We start from the raw sequence: 24,084 nt of genomic DNA, 5'->3' as shown, positions 1-24,084 counted from the left end.
TACCTAATCATATAAATTCCACTTTCACTTCAACAGTAGTTTGTCGTAAAGATATTTAACACAGAAAAATGAGTCAGTGAGAATGCTACTCATTTTAATCATATGTAATCTTATTTATAATAATTTAATTGCTTAAATACTAAGCAACCATAAGTCATTTCCAAATAAAAGGTACAATTATTAAAATTCCTTTGGGTTTAAATCAATTGAGAATCCCCTCTATATCAGAAGCAAATCCAACACTATATATATATACCCAAAGCAAGAATGAGATTCTGCTTTGACATAATGACATTTCTTTATTGTCAGTGTTATGGTCGCATGAAGAGCATATCTTTCCTTTAATGATCCCTTAAACTTTCCCAAGTTTTTCTCTGTAAGGCATAAAACAAGCTGATGCTTTTGATGGCGGATGTCAATCTTTAGATGCTCTGAGCTTCATTGTTACTCAATTTTGGCCTACATATAACAGAAAATAAGAAAATTTTTATCCTCTGCCTCAATATTAGAAAATTTTTTTAAAACTATGAAAATTTAAGTTTCAATTAAATCAAAGTCAAATTAATTATAAAAAAAATTGAAGTACAATCTTTAATTTAAATAAAATTTTATGCATTAATTCCTTTATTTTCCATTGAAATAACAAAACCATTGAAATTAAATTGAAAAGAAAAAAATCAGGTGCATCTGATTTGTAAGGATTAATTTTTATGGTTTTCTAATATGATAATTTACGACAATAATAATAAATTTCTGCAAGTAACTTAAGAATTGAAAAGCTTAGCATTTGGGAATGCATCTTTTTTCTATGAGTTTAGTGTTATGTTTCGTTTTGCATCTGCTAATATCTCTCTCTATCCCTTATCTTTTGTGGCTGGGATACCCATCTTAATCTGTATTCAGGATTATATTTTGAATCAGAGGAGATCTCGACTGAGACCCTGAAGGTTGATCCTTTCCTAAAAATCTTATTGCAGATTGAAGATAAATTAATTAAACGAAATCGAGAAAAAAAATATATATATAAAAATGTTTGGAAGCCTGTCAGACAGCCATACGACCATCTCAGCCAGCTTGCTGACCGAGAACGATCCCCTACAGCTTGGAGGATTCTATGGAACCATCAAGCCATTAATCACGCTCTAATCGCATGGCATCTTATTCATCCACCAGACTTGAGTTCCTGTCTCCTTAATGCTTAAGGATACAGAAGTACGAGCCTATAGAACAGATCCTGTTCAAGTAAGGTCGTGATGCGGTATCTTATTCAGCTCTCTTATAAAGTTGTCTCGGATCTTTGTTGATTTCGATATGGGATTTTGCTTTCATTTCGTTGGGTTAATTTCGTTGAAAAAACAAAAACAAAAGCAAAGCTGTCCTGTCGTTGGCGCTGGGTGTGCTGCGTTGTTGATAGTCCAAACAAAATACAAATAAATGGAAGGACAAGAATGCCCCAATTTAGCTTTGGCTCGTCTTAGGATAGCTTGGAGATTAATGGTCATATCATGCGAATTAAAAAATTACAAAAAAAAAAAAAAAAAAAACTGTCTCATAGAACTTAAAATCAATAACAGGTTAATGCAAAATTAAATAATCCACATGAAAATTTTTTATTAAATTGATTGATAAAAATTATTAGTTGGGTGTTTCTTTGACTTAAATTATGTGGTCCTAATTTGAAAACTTCCTAACTTTTTAACCAGTTGGTAATATGCAAATTTTTAACTAAAATTCAGGCTTATGCTTAACAGCAATTGCATATACTGTAGTCGCAGCAACTTTTCTAGTGGCAACTAATTGTGAATTGCAGTTCATTGGAAAGGCATACATGGCTCTAGTTTCGCATTATTACAATACTGGTGAAATCAGATAATGATGCTGATGAGGTTTTGTTTCTCAATTGCAGTTATTACCCAAATTATATCCTTCGGAAAAGAGCCAGAAGAATAACAATTCTGATGTCATCACACAAAAATCTCAAGTAGTTTCTGTTATCTGGTTTTGAAGACGATGAAGCTAATATGGAGTTCATTTTTTACCATGCTGTTGCACTATAGAAGGTATAAATAAGGACGAGTCATATGACATGTATTGCCGACTATTTCACAAAGCGTGGTGCCCTGTTGACACTTTGCAGCTTTGCCAAAGACTACCTCCCAAGGCCCCACTAGAATTTCTCGATAAGTAGTATTGAGGTTTAGGGTTTTGTATCAATTTTCTTTTGTCATGCAACAAGGAATCAGAGGTTATTTTATTGTACAAGTTCTAGGTTTTGATTTTCAAGAATAATATTAACCTGCCTCTTCTTTTTTGGTGCTTAAATTTTTTCATGCTTTCATATTCATAAGGAAATTTCTATTTTCAGTTCGGGATCCCAAGCTCAATTGTTTGGAATGTAACAGTAGGTTGCTTGTTATTTGCAAATATGGTGCAGTTAATAGGAGATTAGCCACATGCCATAGTTAAAATCTTGTTTTTCAGATCAAGGCGCACATAGTGACATCTATTTGGCCATAACCAAATGTTCAGTCTTATATAAAAAAATTTACAAATGCTTCAGTATGGTAGAGTTGAAGAGAAGGTTTCGCCAGATTCACTTGGCAAATCGCATTGTCCACTCTGCAGCTAGTTCATCATGTTTTGCTGTGTCTGCCAAGTACAAGTGGGCGATGCTAGAGACAAGAGGATTATCTGCGAAACATCCAGAAATTTAGTAAAACAAACTATTCAGTAAAATGGAATATTAAGTAAGCGTGGGTTTTTAGAAGCCATATAAAGGAGGGTTCAATGCAATTTAAAAAAGAAAGCAACAAAAGAATAGGATGGCCTATATATTGTGTTGCTTCAGTGGCATTCACCACAGCATAAACATTCTCAATGGTCAGGAAGGCACTTTGCAAGATTATGTAAGATCATTGCCAATAAAACAAATAAAAATGCACCTCAATGATGTGAAACAAACATGAAAGATAATAAAATATTTTAGCATTCAAAAGATAGAAAAATTACAAGGGTCAGGATGAGTAAACATTGATCTGATTGCAAGTAGCACTTTATTAATTGTAAGAGCAGGACTCCAACCATCCTTCAATATGTCCAAACTAAGGTTGCCAGCAGAATCAACGTTACAATGATATATACGAGTTTTGAACACTACCTGCACATTATTCTTATAATCAAATGAACAGAAATGCAAATCACCAAAGAACATTACTACTTTGCCTTTACAGCAAATATAGATACAAGTAATTGTGTAAATTTTACAAGCATTTGTTGACATTGCTGAATCAACTAATGATGAAGTCTATGGTTGTAAAATATGTATCTGGAGTGAGACTGTTATAGATCTCTTAAAATCAAATCTGTGAAACTTTTTCCAACAACCTGTTAGAACCTAATTCAAACAGGATTGATTTAGTCTTCATAATATCCTTTAAGATTTTAGGGATAATAGGTTTTAAGGTTGTTGCATTTCAATTTTTAAAATAATAATCTAATCTTGACTAAGTGTTGAGATTTATATAGGATTTTATTGTATTTAGTTAGACTTTTGCTATATAAATAGCACAATTAATAGTCTTTGGATCAATAGAGTTGTACAGATTGTTTCTTCCTATTCAATAAAAATGTTCTTTATTTTTCTACATTTATTTTTGTTCTAACAGTGGTATCAGAGCTTCAATGATCTTATGGGTAAGAGAAATCTTTAAACACAAATTTATCATGGGTTATTGGAGAGAAGTGCTCCAAGAAAATTTATCATAGATTATTAGAGAGAAGTGCTCCAAGAAAATTTGAAGTGCATCAATAATGAAGAAATTGGAGAGAAGTGCTCCAAGAAAATCAAAAGTAAAGGTTGGTGAGAAATGCATCAACAAATGGTGAGAAGTGCACCAAAATTGTCGGCTGAAGAGAAATGCTCCAACACTCAAAATTGTCGGCTGGAGAGAAGTGCTCCAATCACAATAAAAAAAAAAAAAAGTTGTTTTGAGTCCATGTTTGAATTAAGGGAGAGAATGTTAGAACCTAATTCAAACAGGATTGATTTAGTCTTCATAATATCCTTTAAGATTTTAGGGATAATAGGTTTTAAGGTTGTTGCATTTCAATTTTTAAAATAATAATCTAATCTTGACTAAGTGTTGAGATTTATATAGGATTTTATTGTATTTAGTTAGACTTTTGCTATATAAATAGCACAATTAATAGTCTTTGGATCAATAGAGTTGTACAGATTGTTTCTTTTTATTCAATAAAAATGTTCTTTATTTTTCTGCATTTATTTTTGTTCTAACACAACCTAAATGCCAAAGCGATAATTTATCATGCTATATTTGGTGACTTCGCAAATAATGTGTATATACTGAAACAAATATATATATATATATATATATATATATATATATATATATATCGACTCTTGGAGAAAATGATCTGGGAATTGACCCATGTTAAGTATTACAGAAAGAAAAAGTTAGGAAGAGAAGACAAGAGGGAAAAAGTAGAAAGTTGTTAGTTAAAACAAACTTTATGTGCTTGCAGCAGGTGTTATGATTGTTAGAATATACCTTTAAGGTTGTTATGTACAGAGAGGTTATATGTATCTAGCCTATTGCACTAGAGGCCTTCATGAATGGTTATCAAAATTTAAATTCTCTCTCTGTCATTCTCCCTCTCTGTGTGTTCTCTTTCTTCTCTATTCTATACTCTATTTTCTTCCTCAAACTCTCTCAGTTTCCCCGAAACAGAGTTAGGGCTGTGAAAAACTCTTAGCAGTCATAACAATCCATGACACCAAACTATAATCAACTCTAGATGTTCCTATGGAGCCAAACCTACTTGGTACACCGGGGACTGAAAACACATGCTATGAGAATAGATTCTATCATGCATTATAGACAATTGGAGCTCCTCTAGTTCAACAATTTATCACCCAGTTCTTTTTAAATTATATACCATCTATACAATCGATATATCTTGAAATATTAAGCTCATGCTATTGAAATGCAACTTTGCATGCAAAATGAAGTGAACTCCTGTTGGATTCCCAGATTACCAGACCCTATGGACCCAATTTTCAAGGTTCCACAATTATACAAAATATGTTGAAGTCCAAACTTACAATTAACAACCTCCAAGTGAACATGTAATCCCATGTTTATAAGAAAAACTTTGCGCATAAATAAAAATGGTTACTTTTAGAAATCTTCTGAATTAGAACATACCTTTGGAGGCTTGAATGGATAACCACTTGGAAATGTTATGTCAAGAAAAAATATACCACCTTGGTATGGTGTTCCTACAAAAAAAAAAAAATTAAAAAAATTTGTCAAAATTAGATTTCAGTGGGCTAGTGTAGGCCTCTGGAAACCAGTGTATATACGTAATACAAAAATATCTACAGTCAGCTACCGCTTATGGATGGTTTCAAAGTATCATATCTGAGGCAATCAGTTCTTCTAGCCAAAAAAAAAAAGGGTAAAAGAACATAAATAAAGAAGGGAAAACATACACTTTAGGGAAAGAAAGAAAATGAAGAAAAAGAAAAGCAGTAAGAACAATATCAGGTATAATTATCAAATAGAACAATATTGGATCTGAGAAATCTTAATCCACGTGCATATGCATATATAACACATCTGAGTGTCATGCATTCATGTTCCGCGCTGTATGCATAATTGCATATATTGGATGTTGCCAACTTCTCCAAATTTTGAGCAAATTAGCAAAGCCTCAACTATTGCTAGAAAAATGCCCCCAACTATCCTCTTTTACACTCAAAGGAAATTGGAGAGAATTGTAGTTTAATAATGCAAGAAATTGATTATTGATCAACCTTTCAATGTCAAATCCCTTCTCCCTTCTCCCTTGCATCAATATTAATAAAACTGGATTAGACTATCAAACGTGGGATAACTCCTCAATAGTTCAGTCTAATGATATAACTCAAGTAGTTATCCAAGATGAAGCCCCAGAAACCAACCAAGATGTGATTGAATTGCAAAGAAGTGAGCTCCAACATGAGGATCTTCCAAAAGAGTGGAATACCATTGAAGTCATCAAAAGGAAGACATAATTGATAGTCCAATAGTCCATCTCAAAGGACAATGATAAGAGCACAACTTTGTAACTTCTTATATAATGTAGCTTTTTTTTCTCAAAAAAATAAAAAACAGAGAAAGGATGTGAAATTTGAAATTTTGGTTCCTCATGAATTCACCAATTTGCTTTTGAACGTCAAACAAACGATTAACTTGATAGATAGAAAAATTCAAGTGAAACAAATTCATTCAACAGCTCTAGATACAGCTATTTCGCGATCCAAACAATTAAGCAAATTAGAAAATTTTGAGGCAATGTATGAAAAGATCAAAATAAGTTATGTTGGTCTAAATTAAGCTTAACAAAATAAGCCAAGACAAAATCATAATCATCATGAAATAGTTAAGTGATCATGCAATAAAGAGAACCTACAATAAGCAAGCACATAAAAAACACAGCATTAAAAAACTATTTTAAAAAAAAAAAGATTAAAGATTGAAAATAGAAGACAAAGCCAAAATAAGAAATTGAATATAGAACAGTAATGAATAATGTTAAGTTGTTAGAAAGATGGTAATGGTAGTGAATAGTATGAGGTGACCTGGGGGGCCAATAATGGTGGAGACCCAGTGGTAAAGATTGTCACCCTTGGGGCCAGCTGAGCAATCAGGAGGTGGATCATTGTTAAGTTCCTCCATTTCCCTTTGAATTCTCTTTCCAGATGTTGAGACTGATGTTGGTGATACCCATGAACTTGGTGACACAGTTGATCCTCCTCCTCCCCCTCCTCCTGGTATTGAAATGCCTGCGCTATTGTTCATCTTCAACCAGCAGCTGCACGACTACCTCCACCAAGATGCACAGTTTGACTGGTGTGCACTGGAGAAACAAATAAATTTTTAAATTAATAAGAGTTAAAGTGAAATATTTAAATCCATATCCATGTCCATGCTACTATATTAAAGTAGATGAAAATAACTATTGTTTAAAAGGCTCAAAAGCCCTCCATTGCCACGACAGATTTTTTTTTTTTTTTTCACCCTTTCTTCTTCTTCTTCCTCCTCTCTCTTTTCCTCGGTTTCTATGTTTTCCTTTCTCGCCAGAACAAAGTATTTGCCAATTGCCACCAAAGATAGGAACAACGTGGGCCAGTTATATTGGGTGCAGGCTAGCAGATACAATGGTAAGGGAGAGCAAATAGAGGATTGTGCGGCTGGTCCAACAAAGGGAAACAAGGGGGGGCGTGAGAATTGCATATGTGAAGAGTCAATTGGTTCATAGAAGTAGAAAAAGTCAAGGCTCCAGGAAGTGCACAAGTTAAGTTTCTGTTCGTGGTTCTTGTAGGCAATTTCACAAGCACGTAGCGTGCATAACACTTTCAACTCTTGCACAAACTCCTCCTCCAACTACTACTACTGATCAAAAGGCCTACCAAGGATCATTTTTTGACGAAATTTCTATGTAACTGAACTTTTGATAAACCAACCAACAAATAAGACAAGCTGCAATTTTGCAAACAAATGCAGCTAAATAGAATGACCTGCTACTAAAAAAGAAATGGGGTTTTGGCCTTGGTTACCTTGATCGATTCTTTCGAGTCAGTTGATCATGAAGAAGAAAGAGAAGCGACAATGTCAATGAAGCCTTGGTTTGGAGCAAGATTGAAGACCAGGGTCATCTGATTTGCTTATGCTGCTTTTTTTTTTTTCCGCAAGCTTGAGCTTACTAGGCCACTTCTGTTGAAAGATGGAGTCAAAGTTTGGATTTGCTTCTGGAATGACGAGGTGGGTGGGTTTTGCCAGTTTTATTTATGAGAAATGAGAGTAAATATTCTTCCTATTCCATTTTTGAGTTTGTATATACATATTATTTTATTGTATACATTGTTGTGAATTTCATTAATTTATTACTATATTTAATTATTTATCCTCAAATTATCACAATATTTCAGCAATTTCTTCTTCTTATTATTAGTTGGATATTGTAATGTTGGTTATGAAATAGAATTATATGATAAATTTGAATTCTAATAAGAATCAATTTATTTTATATATATTCAATACATTTTAATCTCTAACTTCTTAGATAAAATAATATTTTAATTTTTTTAATTTATCCAAGAGGATGCTTCCAAAAACAAAAATTATCAAAAGGATTTATAAGTTGATAAGAATAAAAACCTTTTTTTACTATTCAATTTTATTAAGAAACACTCTAAAATTATTTATCATAAATTTACAATATCGATATAAAAGAAAGCGCCCTTATGATCATCCGCATAAGCTAATTTGAAGATATTTTGAACATAAAATAAATAAATAAATGTCCATGGGAATTGAGAAGGTTATCTCTCCAAGCAACAGAATTTGAGGTTTGAACGTTTCACTCCTATAAAATAATGGTCTTGTTACTTTGAAATTACACACCAATGAACCCCAAGAGCACAACTTATCACACAAAAAACTGAGGTGAGATTAAAAAAAATGAACAGAGAAAAGCTGAATCAAAGACAAAACTAATGAGAAAGTAGGACAAATATTTGAACATTTTCGTATTCCTCAATGGAGATAGTTTAATTAACATTTTAACCATCTCTAACGCAGCTATCAATCTTCTGCAAAAATGAATGCATCTTGGAAGTCAGAGCAAGATTAGAGCGAGAAAAGCTGAAGATAACAGAGACTGAGCTTTAGAGGTTTCGAAGCTCAAACTTGAACTCCCTCCTTGAGGACTTATGGGTCCAAACGCCACTGGTGGAAAAATTCCCCCACTCGTGCTTGAATTTGAACTATTTCAACATATTCACAAGATTAGAGCCACCAAAACAAGTAAACAATCATAAACTTAATTTTCTAGAAGGAAATGTGGATCAATCATAAGCAGATTTAGATTCTCACCTTCCTGTAAATATGCAGGATCCATAACCTGCAAACAGCACCATTAGTGAAGATGGCACATGAAGAAAAAGAACATATAAACTAGAAAATAAACATTGCCATAAAAATGCTTGATTGGAAAAAGAGTAATGTCCTTGAACTGCTTTCCCTTCATGTCCAAGAATTGCAGGCAAAAACAAAGTTCAATCCTTCTAGAAACTTGAACCAAAACAGAATAGAACTTGTATATAATCCATATGGCAATTTGCAGGTTGATGCAGTTTGGAGAACTCCGCTTGCCTCTTGATTACACAACTTTTAATTGAGACTTTTTATTAATATGATCCGCAAAGCACGAACAGTTGAGCAGAATACTCATCAGATGTATAACATTTTCAGATTCTCAAACAACTGGTACTTCCCTTGGTTCATGAGTATACCAGTATTAAATAAGATTTTTTAATAACATTAACCCAGGACACTCTGATGAGCAGTAATGCATATCCATACATATCATATAATCTAAAATATTTGATCTAAATGGTATTAGAATCCATTTCAAACAAGTACAGAGAAAAATCCTATTACTTTCCATGTTCCAAGACCTGTCTACTTCACAAGCAGAGATCATCTGCATAACTAGTTTATCAGAGAACCACTGACATAATTTTTGCCAAGACAATGAAATGGTACAAGCCATTTGAAATCCATTTCAAAGAAAACCCAGGAGTTCTCAGCACACATCCAGCAAGCAGTCTATGGAAATAGGCTAACTATATAGTGTCCATCAAAAGAGTTATTTCAGAACCAAATCAAGAATAATGCATACAAATATTACAAGTTCAATAAGTGACAAGAAAAGAGCAGAGGAACTTACTGGGATCTACTGTAGTTGTTGTGGCAGTACCATCAAAGTCGCATGTTCCTCCAGTGCTATGCATTTTTTGATAATAATCATTATAAGCATATGATGCATGGTTCTGGTAAGTATTAGGAAGATAACAAGGGTGTCCTTGTTGGATAGGAGTGCAGTTAGCCCCACCTTGCCCACAAGCCCAGTTCAGCCCTTCTTGCAACTTTGCAGAATCAGCATTTTGTTTAGCAGCACAGAAGGTTACCGAAGAATTTCCAGTAATTCGATTGGAAGTACTCAAACCAAGAGTATAAACTGCAGTGCCATTGGTGAAAAATACGCCCCAGTTTCTCTTTGATAAGGGCCCTGCCTTCTTGTCTTCATTGAACAACTCATAGATGTACGTATTAATGGGTATGGTTGGCTGACTAGGTGGGCCTGAATCATTTAGAACTCGACGGATCAAATTATTATTGAAGGTCTCAGCATTTTCAACAGTGGCATCAGGCTCATTGGCTCCACCAAGCCAAGGCCAGCCAGTCTCAGTAACAATAATGGGAATCCCAGAAATATTGAAAGTGTCTATAGCATAATAGGTTGCATCCACCATTGCATCAAACATGCTGTTATAGTGAGAAAGAGTGTTGGGGTCAACAATCTGCTTGACAGAGGGAAGTGGTCGGAAAAGAGCATAATCAATGGGGAAAATCCCATTTCCAGTAGTATATCCATGATAAGGATAGGCATTCAACATGTAATACGAGTTGGTGTTCTTCAAAAATTGAAGGAGCTGGTAAATTGTAGAATTCCAAGTAGAGCTAAAAGTGGCAGTTGATGGTGGGAAAGGCTTAGGGATAACATCCATGGATTGAGGAGTTGAAACTTTGACCTGAAAATTTAAATTTGAAGATACGAGGGCTTTATGAAGGTAATTCATGGCAGGAACCAGAACAGCAGCAGCATTAGGGATCGAGGTGAGAACCTCATTGCCAACTGCAATTGCTGTAATGTTGGTCGAAGGCACGTAAGAAGCAACATTTTTGTTAATCCATGCTGCAGCTGCTGCTGGAGATTCCCCAATCCCTAGGACTTCCCCATTTGTAATACCAACCATAACTTCAATCCCACTGTTTGCAAGGGCTTTCAACATGTGAGCATCAGCATCATAGAGGCGCACATGAGTAATTTGATTGGCTTTAAGGATTGCAACCACATCTGAAGCTGATGGCATGTTGGAGACATCAGTTCCAATGTTTATTCCTAGATATGCACCTACAAATTCAAGAATGTGATTTAGTAACAAAAGGCATGCTTCATCGCATGATCTCTGCCCAAATGGTTGAAACATTGGAACAAACTTAATGAGTCTAATTACCATCAAAAGCAAACAATACTACAATTCTTGTTTTACAGGTAGCTTATGGACGATTCTCAGTGAAAGGAAAATCACATACGTTGCTAATTTTCATTTGACTTACTCTATTGTATTGAAAAAAAAAAAAAAAAGACTTGCTCTGTCAACTAACCTTAGTTATACCAGTAATGCATTTTCACAGTTCGTTACCAATACCAATTACTTCTTTTCACAAATACCATTGCTGCTATTTCCAGATATATGGCACAAACAAAGACTTTGGCAGTCAAACAACTCTGATAATTACAAATCATTCATCAAACAGAAGGCAAACAGATAGAAATGAATTGGCAGTGATGTATATTGTATTTTGCAAGGATCACCCTTCTATAATTTTTATAATCCTTACAAAAACATAAAAGATGGAGACCTCTAGGTGAGGACTCCAAACTTCTAAAGCAGATTTAATTGATTGACTTATTTAATCTTAACTACATCTTAGCATATATAGATAGTGGCAGGTACCAAAAACAAGTTTGCTAAGTTACCTACTGCGTTGCTGAACATGACAACTAGGAGTAAAAGAAGACTTCCAAACCATTTTTTGAGCACCATTCGATCCCAAAAGCTTTTGCTTTTTAAGCCTTAGCTGGAGCTAAACTGCCAAAGGTTCAGCAAATACAAGTCATGATGTCAACTGGATAAGATACAAATTGCAAAAGGTAAAGCTAATTAAAGGTTACATTATAAAAGAAATTTGTATAAATTCCATTTACAGACTAAACCCAGAAAATAAAAATCACAACCTTCATAACTTGGTAGAATGGCAACTATATAATGTTGAAATCAGTTGACACAAACAAATAAATAGACAGTCAAGCACAATGCACAATGAGCTATAACTCATAGATTAGGCATAATTCATCTTAACCAAAAGAGAAAAGGAAAACGGACAAGAAAAATGAAAGATATATAAAGTGAAGAACTTATGCAGACGTTTGGGAACTCACACCCATATTATGTCCATAATCAGAGAAATTATTCAGCCTAGATGCAAAGCCAATGCCATTAAGTCCAACCAAAACACCAAAGCATATGTCACAAATTGGGAAACATCTTTTAACACATTTTGTATGCTTGTGAACATGTATTAAATATATGTTAAAGAAGAAGAAGAGTATTGAGACAAACTTTCATTCTTTAAGAGAGATCTGGAAAAAAAAAAGGATTGAAGGCATAAGTTTTCATTCTTTCAGCTATTGCCTCTGAATTTGATGCAAAAAGTAAAGATGTTAATCTAATGAAATTACTATAACCATTGACCATTTAACACTCAAATTGTATACCAAGTACTGGCTCAAAATAATTGTGTATACTGTATCAGTTGGTAACAATATACCTACCAACAAATAGACTGGTAACACCAATACTTAATTTATCAAACTCATGGGAATGCCTAACATGGATCATTTTTCTTCATTCAGCTCTTGTTAAGGTCAAACTTTCTAGTAGTTCTAGTCCCTAGTTTTTCTCCTTCTAATCTTCTACAACATCAAGTCACTCACTAGAAGAACCAGCAAACTAGGAACAATATTACCCTATCCTAGGTAAAGTATTCTCACTTGATATACCAAAAGAAGCCAAGAAACTCAGCTCAACTCAACTCAACTAAGCCTTTATCCCAAAAATTTGGGGTCGGCTATATGGATTCGCTTTCTCCACTCTGAACGATTTTGGGTTAAATCCTCAGAAATGTGTAATGCTTCTAGGTCATGTTGTTCTACTCTCCTCCAAGTCAATTTAGGTCTACCCTTTTTTTCTTTCTATCCTCTAACCTAATGTGCTCTACTTGTCTAACTGGAGCCTCCGTATGTCTACGCTTCACATGACCAAACCACCTCAATCTCCCTTCTCTCAACTTATCTTTAATTGGCACCACTCCTACATTTTCTCTAATACTCTCATTACGGACTTTATCTAGTCTAATATGGCCACTCATCCACCTTAATATTCTCATCTCTGCAACTCGTATCTTAGATGCATACGACTCTTTCAGTGCCCAACACTCACTACCATATAACATAGCCGGTCGTATGGCTGTACGGTAAAATTTTCCTTTCAATTTATTGGGAATCTTACGATCACATAAAACTCCCGTGGCACGTCTCCACTTCAACCATCCGGCTTTAATCCTATGACTAACATCCTCCTCACATCCCTCATCTACTTGAAGCACTGAGCCTAGATATTTAAAGTGATTACTTTGGGACAGTATCACTCCATTCAAACTAACTCCTTCCCTATCACCAGTTTGGCCTTCAATGAACTTGCAATGCATGTATTCTATCTTCGTTCTACTTAACTTAAAACCCTTTGACTCTAGAGTACTTCTCCAAAGTTCTAGCTTTCTATTGACTCCTTCTCATGTCTCATCTATCAGAACAATATCATCCACAAACATCATGCACCAAAGAATACTCTCTTGTATATGTTTCGTCAGTACATCTAAAACTAATGTAAAAAGGTAAAGGCTTATGGCTGATCTTTGGTGTAATCCAATTGAGATTGGAAAATCTCTTATGTCCCCTCCCACTGTGCGCACAATAGTAGTTGCTCCTTTATACATATCTTTCAATACTTGTATGTACCTAATAGATACCCTCTTTTGTTCTAACACATTCCATAAGACCTCTCTTGGAATACTATCATAAGCCTTCTCCAAATCAATAAAAACCATGTGTAGATCTTTCTTCACATCTCTATATTTCTCCATCAAGCTTCTAATGAGAAAGATCGCTTCCATAGTTGAACGACCGGTCATGAAACCAAACTGATTGAGAGAGATAGAAGTATCATGACGTAGTCGATGCTCCACAACTCTCTCCCACAACTTCATAGTATGGCTCATGAGTTTAATTCCCCTATAGTTTGAGCAACTCTGTATGTCTCCCTTATTTTTAAAAATAGGTACTAAAATACTCTTCCTCCATTCATCAGGCATTTTCTTTGAGTTTAGAATTTTATTAAATAATTTAGTTAACCATGTCACTCCTATATCTCCCAAATACTTCCACACTTTAATTGGTATTTCATCGGGTCCACAGGCTTTACCCACTTTCATTCTCTTTTGCGTTCCTTTACTTCTAAAGATCTAATCCTTCTAGTATAATTTACATTCTTTTCTATTGTTCTATAATCTACATTCACGCTATTACCATTTTGACTATTATTAAAGAGATCATTAAAATAATTTCTCCATCTTTCTTTAATGTCCTCCTCTTTCACCAACACTTTTCCTTCTTTATTCTTAATGCACCTAACTTGATTGAGATCTTGACATTTCCTTTCTCTCCTCCTCGCTAATCTATAAATATCTTTCTCCCATTCTTTAGTTCCAAGTTTCTCATATAACTTTTCAAAGGCCTGTGCTCTTGCTTGACTAACTGCCTTTTTTGCCTCTTTCTTTGCTATCTTGTACTGTTCATATGCCTCATTATTATTACATTTAGGTAATTTCTTATACCATTCCCTTTTTCTCTTCACTGCCTTTTGTACTTCCTCATTCCACCACAATCTCTCTTTTGAGGGTGGTCCATGCTCTTTAGACTCTCCAAGTACTTTTCTAACTATTTCTGTAATCTTTGATGCCATCTGTATCCACATATCATTGGCCTCTATATCCAGCTTCCATACTTCGGACTCGAGAAGCTCATTTTTGAACTTCACTTGCTTTACTCCTTTGAACTCCCACCACTTTGTTCGGGTTACACTATTTTTTCTGACCTTACTTGAATTGTTCTTAAACTTGACATCTAAGACCACCAACCGATGTTGACTTGTTAAAGCCTCTCTTGGAATGATCTTGCAATCCTTGCATGGAGCTCTATTTGTCTTCCTAGTTAAGAGGAAGTCGATTTGACTTCTATGTTGCCCACTTTTGAAAGTTAATAAATGTGACTCTCTTTTTATAAAGTAGGTATTTGCTAGTATTAGATCGTATGCCATAGCAAAATCCAGGATGCTTTTTCCCTCCTCATTTCGACTGCCAAAACCAAAACATCCATAAACATTCTCATAACCTTGTCTATCACTTCCTATATGTCCATTCAAATCTCCACCAATGAAAACATTCTCTTCATTCGGTATGCTTTGCATTAAATCATCCATATCTTCCCAAAACCTTTGTTTACTCTCACTGTCTAGTCCTATTTGTGGGGCATAAGCACTAACTATATTTATTGTTTCTCCTTCTAGTACTAGCTTTACTAGTATAATTCTATCTCCTACTCTTTTCACAGCTATTACTGCGTCTTTTAATGTGATCACCTTGATCGAGAACAACCTATGTGATCCATTCATGTATGCTTTCTGAGAATTCTTCTATTGAACAATAAATTGTATTCAGAAGATGTTACTTTCACTTGAAACTATTAGAAAAGGAAGTTTTCTTGTGGACCAAAGGAATGATAACATCAGGTGTGAATCACGTCTATGATGGTGAAAAACCTTGTAACAATTGGCTGTGCACTGCATACTTTATATCCCCCTTGAAAGATACAGCAGGCTCCATGGACATAGGCATTTTGCCAAGCCACACATTTATGTGTCGCTTCTCTTCTTCTCAATCTTCTATTTTTGTTTAATTTCATATATGCCATGGCTTAATTTTACACCACCAGCTATCTTTCCATTCAATTAAAGGTTCATACCATATCCCCACAATCCCTCTTTGAGAACTGAAAGGATATGAAAGTAGAAAAATCATTGATATCATCTGTCACTGAAATGATTATTCCAAAGTCCTTCACTAGACTCCAAACAAAAACAAATTATTTGCAAAGGTTCCTTATTTGTGTTACCAGGTCAATTAACCTATTAAAATTGGTAACTGCAAACTAGAATAGTCATAGACAAAATAAGCAAATGAAGACCCATGCAGCCCTAGTCTTAATGCAATTGCATCCATCAAAACTTTACTAGCAGTAGACCCCAACTTAAGAAAACATCATGCAGTCACACCCACAGCAATTCAGAATTTGCTTTGTTCTTCAACTTTTCAGAAGGAAAGAACGTGGGAAAACCCAGAGGACAATGACAAACTATGGTGACCACAAGGTAACAACCAATAATTTTAAGGATAAATTAACCACAAAAAGCGAATATTGTAATTCAAGCAGATAAAACTTAAGGGAGAACTTGTCATCTTAATGGCTCCGTAGCATTTTTATGGAAACAGCTTTCTTAACAAATCCAAGTTTTAGACCATTTGAAGCAAAATGACTACTCAAAACTCAATCTCATCAACATAACCCAGTTATAGGAAAACAGTTTCAATAATCAAACAACAGGCAAATGAAAGTACAGGGCAGCAAAGTGCCAGCCTGCTGGGATATACAAACAAATTTTAACATGCCAGAGTTCTTAATGTAGCAAGCTTCAAGTAACTAAACGCAATCTAGAGTCGACTATACTATTAGTGTGAACATATCATCAACCTTGACAATGACCTTAAAGATTTAAATAGATCTCTTTTTTTCCAGTAACAAAACTTGGAAATAAACCAGCATTTACCTCAACCTAACTTCGATAATGTAAAAGTCCACAAACATCAAACAACCTCAAAACCTAAAGAGACCCAGAACAGAAGAAGCCTAATCACCGAAGGGGAAAATAATCCCAGACTACTAAACACCAAAAATCAACAAAAAAAACAAGTACCCAGATGCCAAAACCCCAGAAAAAACATGCATCGCTAAGCACCCATATGAGAGAAACAAGAATACAAAGCCCAAAAGCAACTGATCCAACTTTGCCCAGCTGGAAAAGACCAAGAAATCAACCTGTAAGCAGCCTACAAAGAGTTAACAAATCGCTGAAACCCACAGCAAAAACTACTTAGAACAACACAACAAAATGAGCAGTGACCAGTGAGCACCCAATACTAAGAATCCAAAGCACAGTCTAGACAGATTCCTGAAGCCCCACTAAAGTAATGGCATTTCTTTGTATGAGGAAAAACCACACAACACTGACCCAGTAACACACTCGGTAGTGCTAATACAAGCAGCAGTGAGCAGCCTATCACTAAATACAACAAAAGTACATTCAAACCAGACCCCACCAAATAAAAGACCATAATTAGATAAATTACAAAATTATTAGAAGGTTACAAAGATGAGAAACCTCTAAGGGCAGCTTTCCTTCGCGGATAGACCAACAAGAATAAACCTCTGCAAATATTTGCTGTCTTTAGTTTGTTCTATTTGCAACCTTTGAGCAACTTCATACAGTAGATTAGTATCACATTAAGATCATCACCGTCCATTTAGAATCATGGGTGAGAGAGGGAAAGAGTTTTTTTTTCTTTTTTTCTTTTTTCTTTTTTCTGCGAATTTCCCTCCAAAAGTCATTTTTCTGAGCTTGAAAAAGAGAAGCTAAAAGTCAAAAGAGAAACGGTTTGGCTTTGAAAACTTAATGATACACTGTTTTTTCTTCATTATCTTAATGTACACCTTAATTTTTATTATTGTAAAATTAACTTATCACACTTTAATCTCTTATAATAAATTTTAACCAATTGTACTTCAATTTTGCATTAATGTACTATAAAATATTTTAGTCCTTAAAATTACTACTAATTTTTATTTGTTAAAATAGTAGAATTAAAATTTACGCGTCTTTTTGGATAACTTATATATATATATATATAATCTTAAAATTGAGATAGTATTATAATTCTCTATCATATTATCAATTTGATATTTTTATATTCATTTGATTTTGAATTAATTGAAATTTTAACCAAATTAATTCAATAAATACTTTCACAAATATATTCGTAGAATTTTAATATATATATATATATATATATATATATATAAAAAGAATTTTTCATAGATATTTAAATAAAATTTAATTAAGTGATATAATAATAATAATAATAATAATAATAATAATAATAAACTCAAGTAAAGCGCAGATCAGGAAAATTGAAGTTGAAATTGAAACATTTTCAAGGTAAAGAAAAGAAAATAAATGAGAAATCTCCTGGAATAACGCGGGTAGGTAATAGAGAGAAAAGTATGCAAAACGTTATTCAAGTGGGAAAGCGGTTCTAGTCTGTGTAGGAAATTCCAAATCCTAAATTGGCAGGGCAAGAAAAGAAATCAAACAAAGTCACTGCCCTAAAAAGAAGACAAATGTCTGCCCACTGCTCGGTTGTAAAGTGCAACATGCAAGGGGTGCAAAACGTCAAAAAGGGTCCATCCAGCCTTTTGGACTAGACCTTTTTGCTTCCCACAAACGAAATTAAATTACCAAAAAATAAAAAGGACCATCATTAACACAGCCCCTCTAATAGCCCCTCTAATTCCCCTCTGCAAAATTTGCAGGAGTATTAATAACCACTAACTTCAGCGTCATGAAGAAATCTCCATTAGGTTGAAGCGGGCATGGAGCACCTTCAGCAAAAGATATTGTCATAAAACCGCCCAGCCAAACAGATTACTTAGATAGCAATCAAATGTTCAAATGTTAACTATTCTGCTAGACAAAAATATATGGCAATAACCTATTACTAAGCCAACAAATTTTTCCCACACATTTACTGCAAGAACAAAAAAAGCATCCAATGAAGTTAAAAACAACAAACAACAAAACATAGATCACCCACATCAACGAAAAGAACATGATCCAGAACACAAGCAGCATTACAGTCGTTCCCTCCCAGTAGCTCACCGACTAGGAGACCTAACCCCATTTGGTTCGCCAGGGTATTCATCATGATTTAGACTGCGGCTTCTGCTTCTCTTTGGGCTGCGGCTGCGGCTTCGGCTTCTGCTTCTTGGGCTCTGGCTTTGACCCCTATTTGGAGTTCTACTGTGGCTCCTTGAACGAGAATATGACCTCTCTCGACTATACCTCTTCTCTTGTGGTGAAACAGATCTGCCTCAGAGCAAACAACCACACAAGCACATTACAAGAGAGGGAGAGTGAATGAGACAGATAGCATAATGGAACTTTAAAGCAAAACCATTCAGTATCAAAGCCATTGGCATGCAGGGACAACCTAAGGATTACATTTGTTACGCGTGTGACAAAGAGCAAGGTGGAGTAAAGTGAGGACATCCTATTAGTCGATAAAATATGATCATTTGGTGTAGAGATATGAATCTAAGAAATCAGGAAGATTTATAAGAAAAAAATAGGTTTGAAACCTAAATATAATATATAAGGTGTTTGCAAGCTATATGGAGATGCTTCATCGGATTGCATTATGAAAGCAAATTTTAGAAACAAGAAAATTGCTTTCCCAAAGCAAACTCGATAATGGATAAAGTAATTTACATAGCAGATAAATAGGTAAAAATAGTCCTTGTATTTGAGATGATTTGGCTCCAATCAGAATAATTTGTGAGCTCAAGCAAACACCAGGGAAAAGGATTGGAAAAACAACAAAAATGCTTTTGCAGGTCCCTTCAACAAGGAAAAAAGTATTCCAGTAAAAGAACTAGATTTATGATAGAAACTGCTCCAAAGAAATCCATCAATCTAAAAAAAATTCTGGTTAAAATTAAATAGTCACTAAACACAATTGCCTTTTCAAGAGAACCCAAAGCATTTCTCACATTTTCTAGTAAACTTACAGACTACAGAGACTAGGTGTTTTGGTAGCTTGAAAATAGAATTCTGAAGAATAAAAAATGGTAACTGAAAAGTTACCATTCACACACCTTGAGTAATGACGTCTTCTAGGAGGGGAATAATATTCACGACTGTGAGACCGAGATCTTGCATTGCGTGGAGGTGGGGAACGAGAATAGCGAGGTGAGCGTGAATAACGTGGTGGGGATCGCCTTCGATCACGAAATCGGCCCCTAAAACAAATTGAAAGCATTAGAAAAATCATACACACAGTTATTAAAGTCTTATGATTGTAAATAAGAACATTAAAAATTTAAAGAAAATCACAAAAAAAAAGGTCTATCATGATTCATGGAAACTGGCAAATCAACACAATATAAATCTACCAGAATCACTAAAACTCTTGTGCCAAAGAAAAATTAAAGCACATTAACTGCAAGAGTTGCAAGCTCATTTCTAAAAGTAATTAAGAAAATAACAGTGACTTCTTTCCAATAATAAGTGGCACTCAATCTCCACAGTTAAATAGATTTGAGATTCAGTACTTTATTTTTATTGGCATGAACTTTTTTCTAAACAACTATTCTTCTGTTCAGTTAAGGTAATTAATAATTAGTGAAGTTGCTTGAGTTTTTTTGTCTTCATTTGAATCATTTCTCAATTCTGTTCTCCCTCTTTTCTTCTTTTGGTTGACTGTTAGAAAGTGTTTGCATGGACTCCTAAATCCTAGTATGTATTTTGAGTAATGTATATTACATATAGCAATGAAAACAAGAAAAAAGTAAAGTCTACCTCCCTCGCTCCCTTGCCCTCATATCAACCGGCTTCTTCCTATTCTCCTCTGCAAACACAACTGTCAGTTCCCGACCAAGGAGAACCCTACCATCCATATGATGTTTCGCCTCAGCAGCATCATGAGGATCTGAATATTGAACAAAACCGAAACCACGAGGTTCCCTGCAACAAACAAATTAAAAAGAACGAGAACAATGTTAAGTGTCTCAATGGCAACTAGAGAGGCTGGGATAGTGCACGCCATAAGCCTTTTGCCAATAAAATTTACCAACAGAATCCCATGGTCATGATAAGCATGAGAAAGCAAGCACTTGGCTGCTGACCTTGCAAGTGTCAGTTTAAAGATGACTTGAAATTCTTCAAGACTTGGAACATCTTCACAATGTATTCAAACCCACTTCCTTCCAATCTTCACTACCATTAACATCATCTCCAAAAGAACACTAATTACTTGATTGATGTCTTCATAACTTTAATTTCACTGTTAAATCTCAAGAACTTCAATTAACACACCCAACTTTTAATTACATGAGTATAAATCATGAAGAGAATCTCCCAAGATAATAACAGAAATTGGAAGGGACAAGTGAGCTTGGTGGGCCTGCTTGGTAGAAACTTCAAACACACATGTCCAAAATTATGTTTTAATTTTCAAAAAAAAAAATTATAAGAATGATAACAATTAAAGTTGTAAGAAACTGATGCTTCAAACTTAAGAAACTGATGCCTCAAACTTACTACTTTCTCAAGCAGCAGAGAAAATAAAAGGGGCAATATGAAGAAAAATAACTTTTATATCACGTGCACCATTTAGAAAAAAAAAAAAAGAACTTTTTTGCGAAAAAAGTCACCAAATAGGTTTATTGACTTCAGGAAACACCCACAATATAATCACAAGTAAAGTGAAATTTCCATTTAAGGAAAGAATAGAATTAAAAAAATGCCACATTTTTTAACAATTGTAGACATCTATAGTTAGCGGAGACATGCTCACCCAGTATAATAATCCCTAGGTAAGTAAATGTCCTTGAGTGCACCAAACTGTTCAAAAGGCCTGCGGAGGTCTTCGGGCCTGAAAATTGCAGCAAAATTCTGATTGAATCATTGTGACAAAAAAACATTTTTTTATCCCTAAAAAACACAGTATAACTTAATGACAGTGCAGGTTCCCTTAATTGTTTCACCGGAATACATCATTCAAAATAAGGTGCTAATTATTCCATTCAGCAAAATTCCAGTAATACCTCACATGGGGAAAAAAGTAATTTTAATTCTAAAATGTACCCAAATTTTGTCCATAGTAATTTTAATATACTGTTTGTTAAAGGGAAAAGAACAAAAGGACACTTTTCTAGGCGCCTTGGAGCAAGCTGCACATTGTAAATATCATGAAAGCAACATATCACAAGATCACCGCAAAGAAAAAAAAATTCCTATGGAAAAAGAAGGGGAAAAAGGGTACGTACATTCTGAAAACTATAGTAACCCCAAACAAAACCTAACTGATTTTATTCTTTTTTGCATGGGAGAAAACGAAGCGATTTTGCAGGATGTTGGGAATACTTGTCCCACATGGGAAATCTATAAAAAGAAAGGGCAATACGTAAGTGGTGGATTGCAACATTAAAGTGGCTAGTTATTTTGATATGTAAAACAATCTAATCACTTAAATAAGCCCGAATTATATTGAACTAAATTGTAATTTGTCCAATACTCTCTCCAAATTTAACATGGTATCAAAATCCGGACTGGATCGTAGGTTTTAGCCACTCATAAGGCTATATAATTAGGTCCATATTTGATTAAAATATAAACTAATTGTTAAGTGACAACCATATGGTTGCACTTGAGGGGGAGTGCTGGGAATACTTGTCCGTAGGGGAAATCTATAAGGAAATCTATAAAATGAAAGGGCAATATAAAAGTGGTGGGTTGCAACATTAAAGTGGCTAGTTATTTAATGGCCAGTGATTTTGTTTTAGCAATACCTCACATGAGGGAAAATATAATTTTAGTTCTAAAACATACCTGCATTTTCGCGCGCACGCGCGCGCGCATGTGTGTGAGAGAGAGAGAGAGAGAGAGAGAGAGGTTGGGGGGGGGGGGGGGGGAGAGGGGGAGGGTTTGGTTTTTCATTTTACCAATCAATCATAATGAGTTAACAACAGCATAGAGCTTGCCCGATTCAAATTCCCGACAATATAATTTTATCATTTATGCATGCAAGTTATACACATAACGATTAGTCACCTCACATTCAGCCGAACTTGTAAACTAAGATTGCAAGAAAAAGCTTATCATCTACAATACACTATCGAATCTCCATCACCTAAGCACATTTTTACATCACCGAAACTGAAAGCCTTAATCTGCTTCAAATTTAAAGCTTATCTAATAGCTGCAATCACAGATGGAGACCAACAGAAAATGAGACTATATCACTCCATCTAAAATGAGACTATATCACTCCATCTACATGCACACTATTCTACCCCACCAATTCTTGCAGATTGCTCTAATGGAACCTGGTATCACCATGATCCTCAGAATTACTGAGCATCAATGAACAAAATACACATAACAATCCTCATTTTAGCCATTTTAGATCAATCCAATATCCTCAACATCCTCGCACAAGGGTTATTTTCACATTAGAACAAGTAGAATGCCAGCAAGGACCCAAATGAAAACAAGTATAAAAAAAGGAAATAGAAACCTGCAATCGTGGCGAAGATTACGCACTAGAAGGCTAGTAGGAAGATCTCTAGCACCACGACCACCAGCACCACCATAACGTCCCCTAGGGCTAGGACTGCGACCCCTTCTACCATAGCCCCTTGGTGGCGATGGGCTGTAACTCCTTCCTCTCATTTAGGCCAAATTTTTACCTGTGAGGGAAATGAATTATGAAAACAAAAAAGTTATAAATATAGATAAACAGTCGTAGAGAGGGATGTAGAGAAAAAGGAAGACCTGAACAGAGAGAGAATGGGTGAATTAGGGTTTTAGTGGAAGCTTTTCAGAAGTAGGCGGCTATGCGTATTGAGCTAGGGCGAGGCGTAGGCAAATATCAATCGGATAAATTGGGTAAACGATTGTAGAAACCTGTGTGATAACGACGCGCGACCAATGCGAGTAAAATAACTGATAAACTTTTAGGTAATAACGGTGCGAATTAGTGTAGGATGAGTTTTAATCTTAATTACCACAATTAAATTTTCATTATTTTTAAAAATAAGTTATTATAAAATCCGTTTATTAATAAATAATAAATATTTTTTATTAAAAACTAAAAAAATATTTGATTTAATCTATAAAAATTAAGTATTTATAAACTAATTTAATCATATAAACATTTAAAATTTTAGATATTCATATATTAATTAAAATTTTTATAAATAGCTCATAAATAGTTAATATATTTAATAAAATAGAGTTTATAAACTCATTTATTATTAAAATTAATAAAAATAATTAAATGTATAGTAGAATTTTAAATTTGAATGATAGTAATCTTATAA

General features: G+C 34.5%; 3 protein-coding genes and 1 non-coding gene across 13 annotated transcripts; all 4 read right to left on the bottom strand.

Moving 5' to 3' along the window:
* Nucleotides 1–1,038: 1,038 nt before the first annotated feature.
* On the bottom strand, nt 1,039–1,252 carry LOC131174359 (small nucleolar RNA U3). The gene has a single exon (XR_009144607.1). It is a non-coding gene; the product is annotated as a small nucleolar RNA U3 (small nucleolar RNA).
* A 1,207-nt stretch (nt 1,253–2,459) lies between these two features.
* LOC110671986 (constitutive photomorphogenesis protein 10) lies at nt 2,460–7,924 on the bottom strand. Of its 3 annotated transcripts, none has more exons than XM_021834639.2 (5): nt 7,622–7,924; nt 6,644–6,884; nt 5,226–5,299; nt 3,010–3,157; nt 2,460–2,691 (listed from the first exon to the last, which is right to left on the bottom strand). In XM_021834639.2, exons 2-5 carry the CDS (start codon nt 6,861–6,863, stop codon nt 2,594–2,596), a joined length of 540 nt encoding a protein of 179 aa, XP_021690331.2. In that variant the 5' UTR covers nt 6,864–6,884; nt 7,622–7,924; the 3' UTR covers nt 2,460–2,593. The 3 variants fall into 3 exon arrangements, with proteins under 3 accessions (XP_021690331.2, XP_021690328.2, XP_021690326.2); XM_021834636.2 differs by having other exon boundaries at nt 6,644–6,911; nt 7,622–7,921; XM_021834634.2 differs by having other exon boundaries at nt 6,644–6,921; nt 7,622–7,918.
* A 483-nt stretch (nt 7,925–8,407) lies between these two features.
* On the bottom strand, nt 8,408–17,482 carry LOC110671980 (glucan endo-1,3-beta-glucosidase 4). 8 transcript variants are annotated; one of them, XM_058135967.1, is made up of 5 exons: nt 17,309–17,481; nt 11,674–11,785; nt 9,796–11,043; nt 8,940–8,967; nt 8,408–8,830 (listed from the first exon to the last, which is right to left on the bottom strand). In XM_058135967.1, the coding sequence occupies exons 2-5, from the start codon at nt 11,738–11,740 to the stop codon at nt 8,683–8,685; spliced, it is 1,491 nt and encodes a 496-aa protein (XP_057991950.1). In that variant the 5' UTR covers nt 11,741–11,785; nt 17,309–17,481; the 3' UTR covers nt 8,408–8,682. The 8 variants fall into 8 exon arrangements, with proteins under 8 accessions (XP_057991950.1, XP_057991955.1, XP_057991951.1 ...); XM_058135972.1 differs by having other exon boundaries at nt 11,674–11,780; XM_058135968.1 differs by lacking the exon at nt 17,309–17,481 and adding an exon at nt 16,966–17,203 and having other exon boundaries at nt 11,674–11,780.
* Nucleotides 17,483–18,586: 1,104 nt separating this feature from the next.
* LOC110671979 (serine/arginine-rich SC35-like splicing factor SCL33) lies at nt 18,587–23,701 on the bottom strand. Its single transcript, XM_058136473.1, has 6 exons — nt 23,537–23,701; nt 23,280–23,451; nt 21,558–21,635; nt 20,561–20,725; nt 19,858–20,001; nt 18,587–19,069 (listed from the first exon to the last, which is right to left on the bottom strand). The coding sequence occupies exons 2-6, from the start codon at nt 23,432–23,434 to the stop codon at nt 18,859–18,861; spliced, it is 753 nt and encodes a 250-aa protein (XP_057992456.1). The 5' UTR covers nt 23,435–23,451; nt 23,537–23,701; the 3' UTR covers nt 18,587–18,858.
* Between the last annotated feature and the right edge of the window lie 383 nt (nt 23,702–24,084).

Source organism: Hevea brasiliensis, chromosome 15 (genome assembly GCF_030052815.1).
Source record: "Hevea brasiliensis isolate MT/VB/25A 57/8 chromosome 15, ASM3005281v1, whole genome shotgun sequence".
NCBI classification, from domain to species: Eukaryota; Viridiplantae; Streptophyta; class Magnoliopsida; order Malpighiales; family Euphorbiaceae; genus Hevea; species Hevea brasiliensis.
Note: the sequence above shows the minus strand (reverse complement) of the source record. Positions and strands in the feature narration are given on the sequence as shown.

What these genes read in the sequence shown, in the direction of transcription:
- LOC110671986 (XM_021834639.2), bottom strand. Translation starts at nt 6,863, where the DNA reads ATGAACAATAGCGCAGGCATTTCAATACCAGGAGGAGGGGGAGGAGGA. An exon ending in CACCATTATTGGCCCCCCAG is followed by an intron (nt 5,300 to 6,643) that starts GTCACCTCATAC and finishes TTTTTTTTGTAG; the next exon opens with GAACACCATACCAAGGTGGT. An exon ending in GTTTACTCATCCTGACCCTT is followed by an intron (nt 2,692 to 3,009) that starts GTAATTTTTCTA and finishes GATGTTTCGCAG; the next exon opens with ATAATCCTCTTGTCTCTAGC.
- LOC110671980 (XM_058135967.1), bottom strand. Translation starts at nt 11,740, where the DNA reads ATGGTGCTCAAAAAATGGTTTGGAAGTCTTCTTTTACTCCTAGTTGTC. An exon ending in CATGTTCAGCAACGCAGTAG is followed by an intron (nt 11,044 to 11,673) that starts GTAACTTAGCAA and finishes TTGAATTTGTAG; the next exon opens with GTGCATATCTAGGAATAAAC. An exon ending in TCCTGCATATTTACAGGAAG is followed by an intron (nt 8,831 to 8,939) that starts GTGAGAATCTAA and finishes ATGTTGAAATAG; the next exon opens with TTCAAATTCAAGCACGAGTG.
- LOC110671979 (XM_058136473.1), bottom strand. Translation starts at nt 23,434, where the DNA reads ATGAGAGGAAGGAGTTACAGCCCATCGCCACCAAGGGGCTATGGTAGA. An exon ending in CCTAGGGATTATTATACTGG is followed by an intron (nt 20,726 to 21,557) that starts GTGAGCATGTCT and finishes TGTTTGTTGCAG; the next exon opens with GGAACCTCGTGGTTTCGGTT. An exon ending in AGGGCAAGGGAGCGAGGGAG is followed by an intron (nt 20,002 to 20,560) that starts GTAGACTTTACT and finishes AATTTGTTTTAG; the next exon opens with GGGCCGATTTCGTGATCGAA.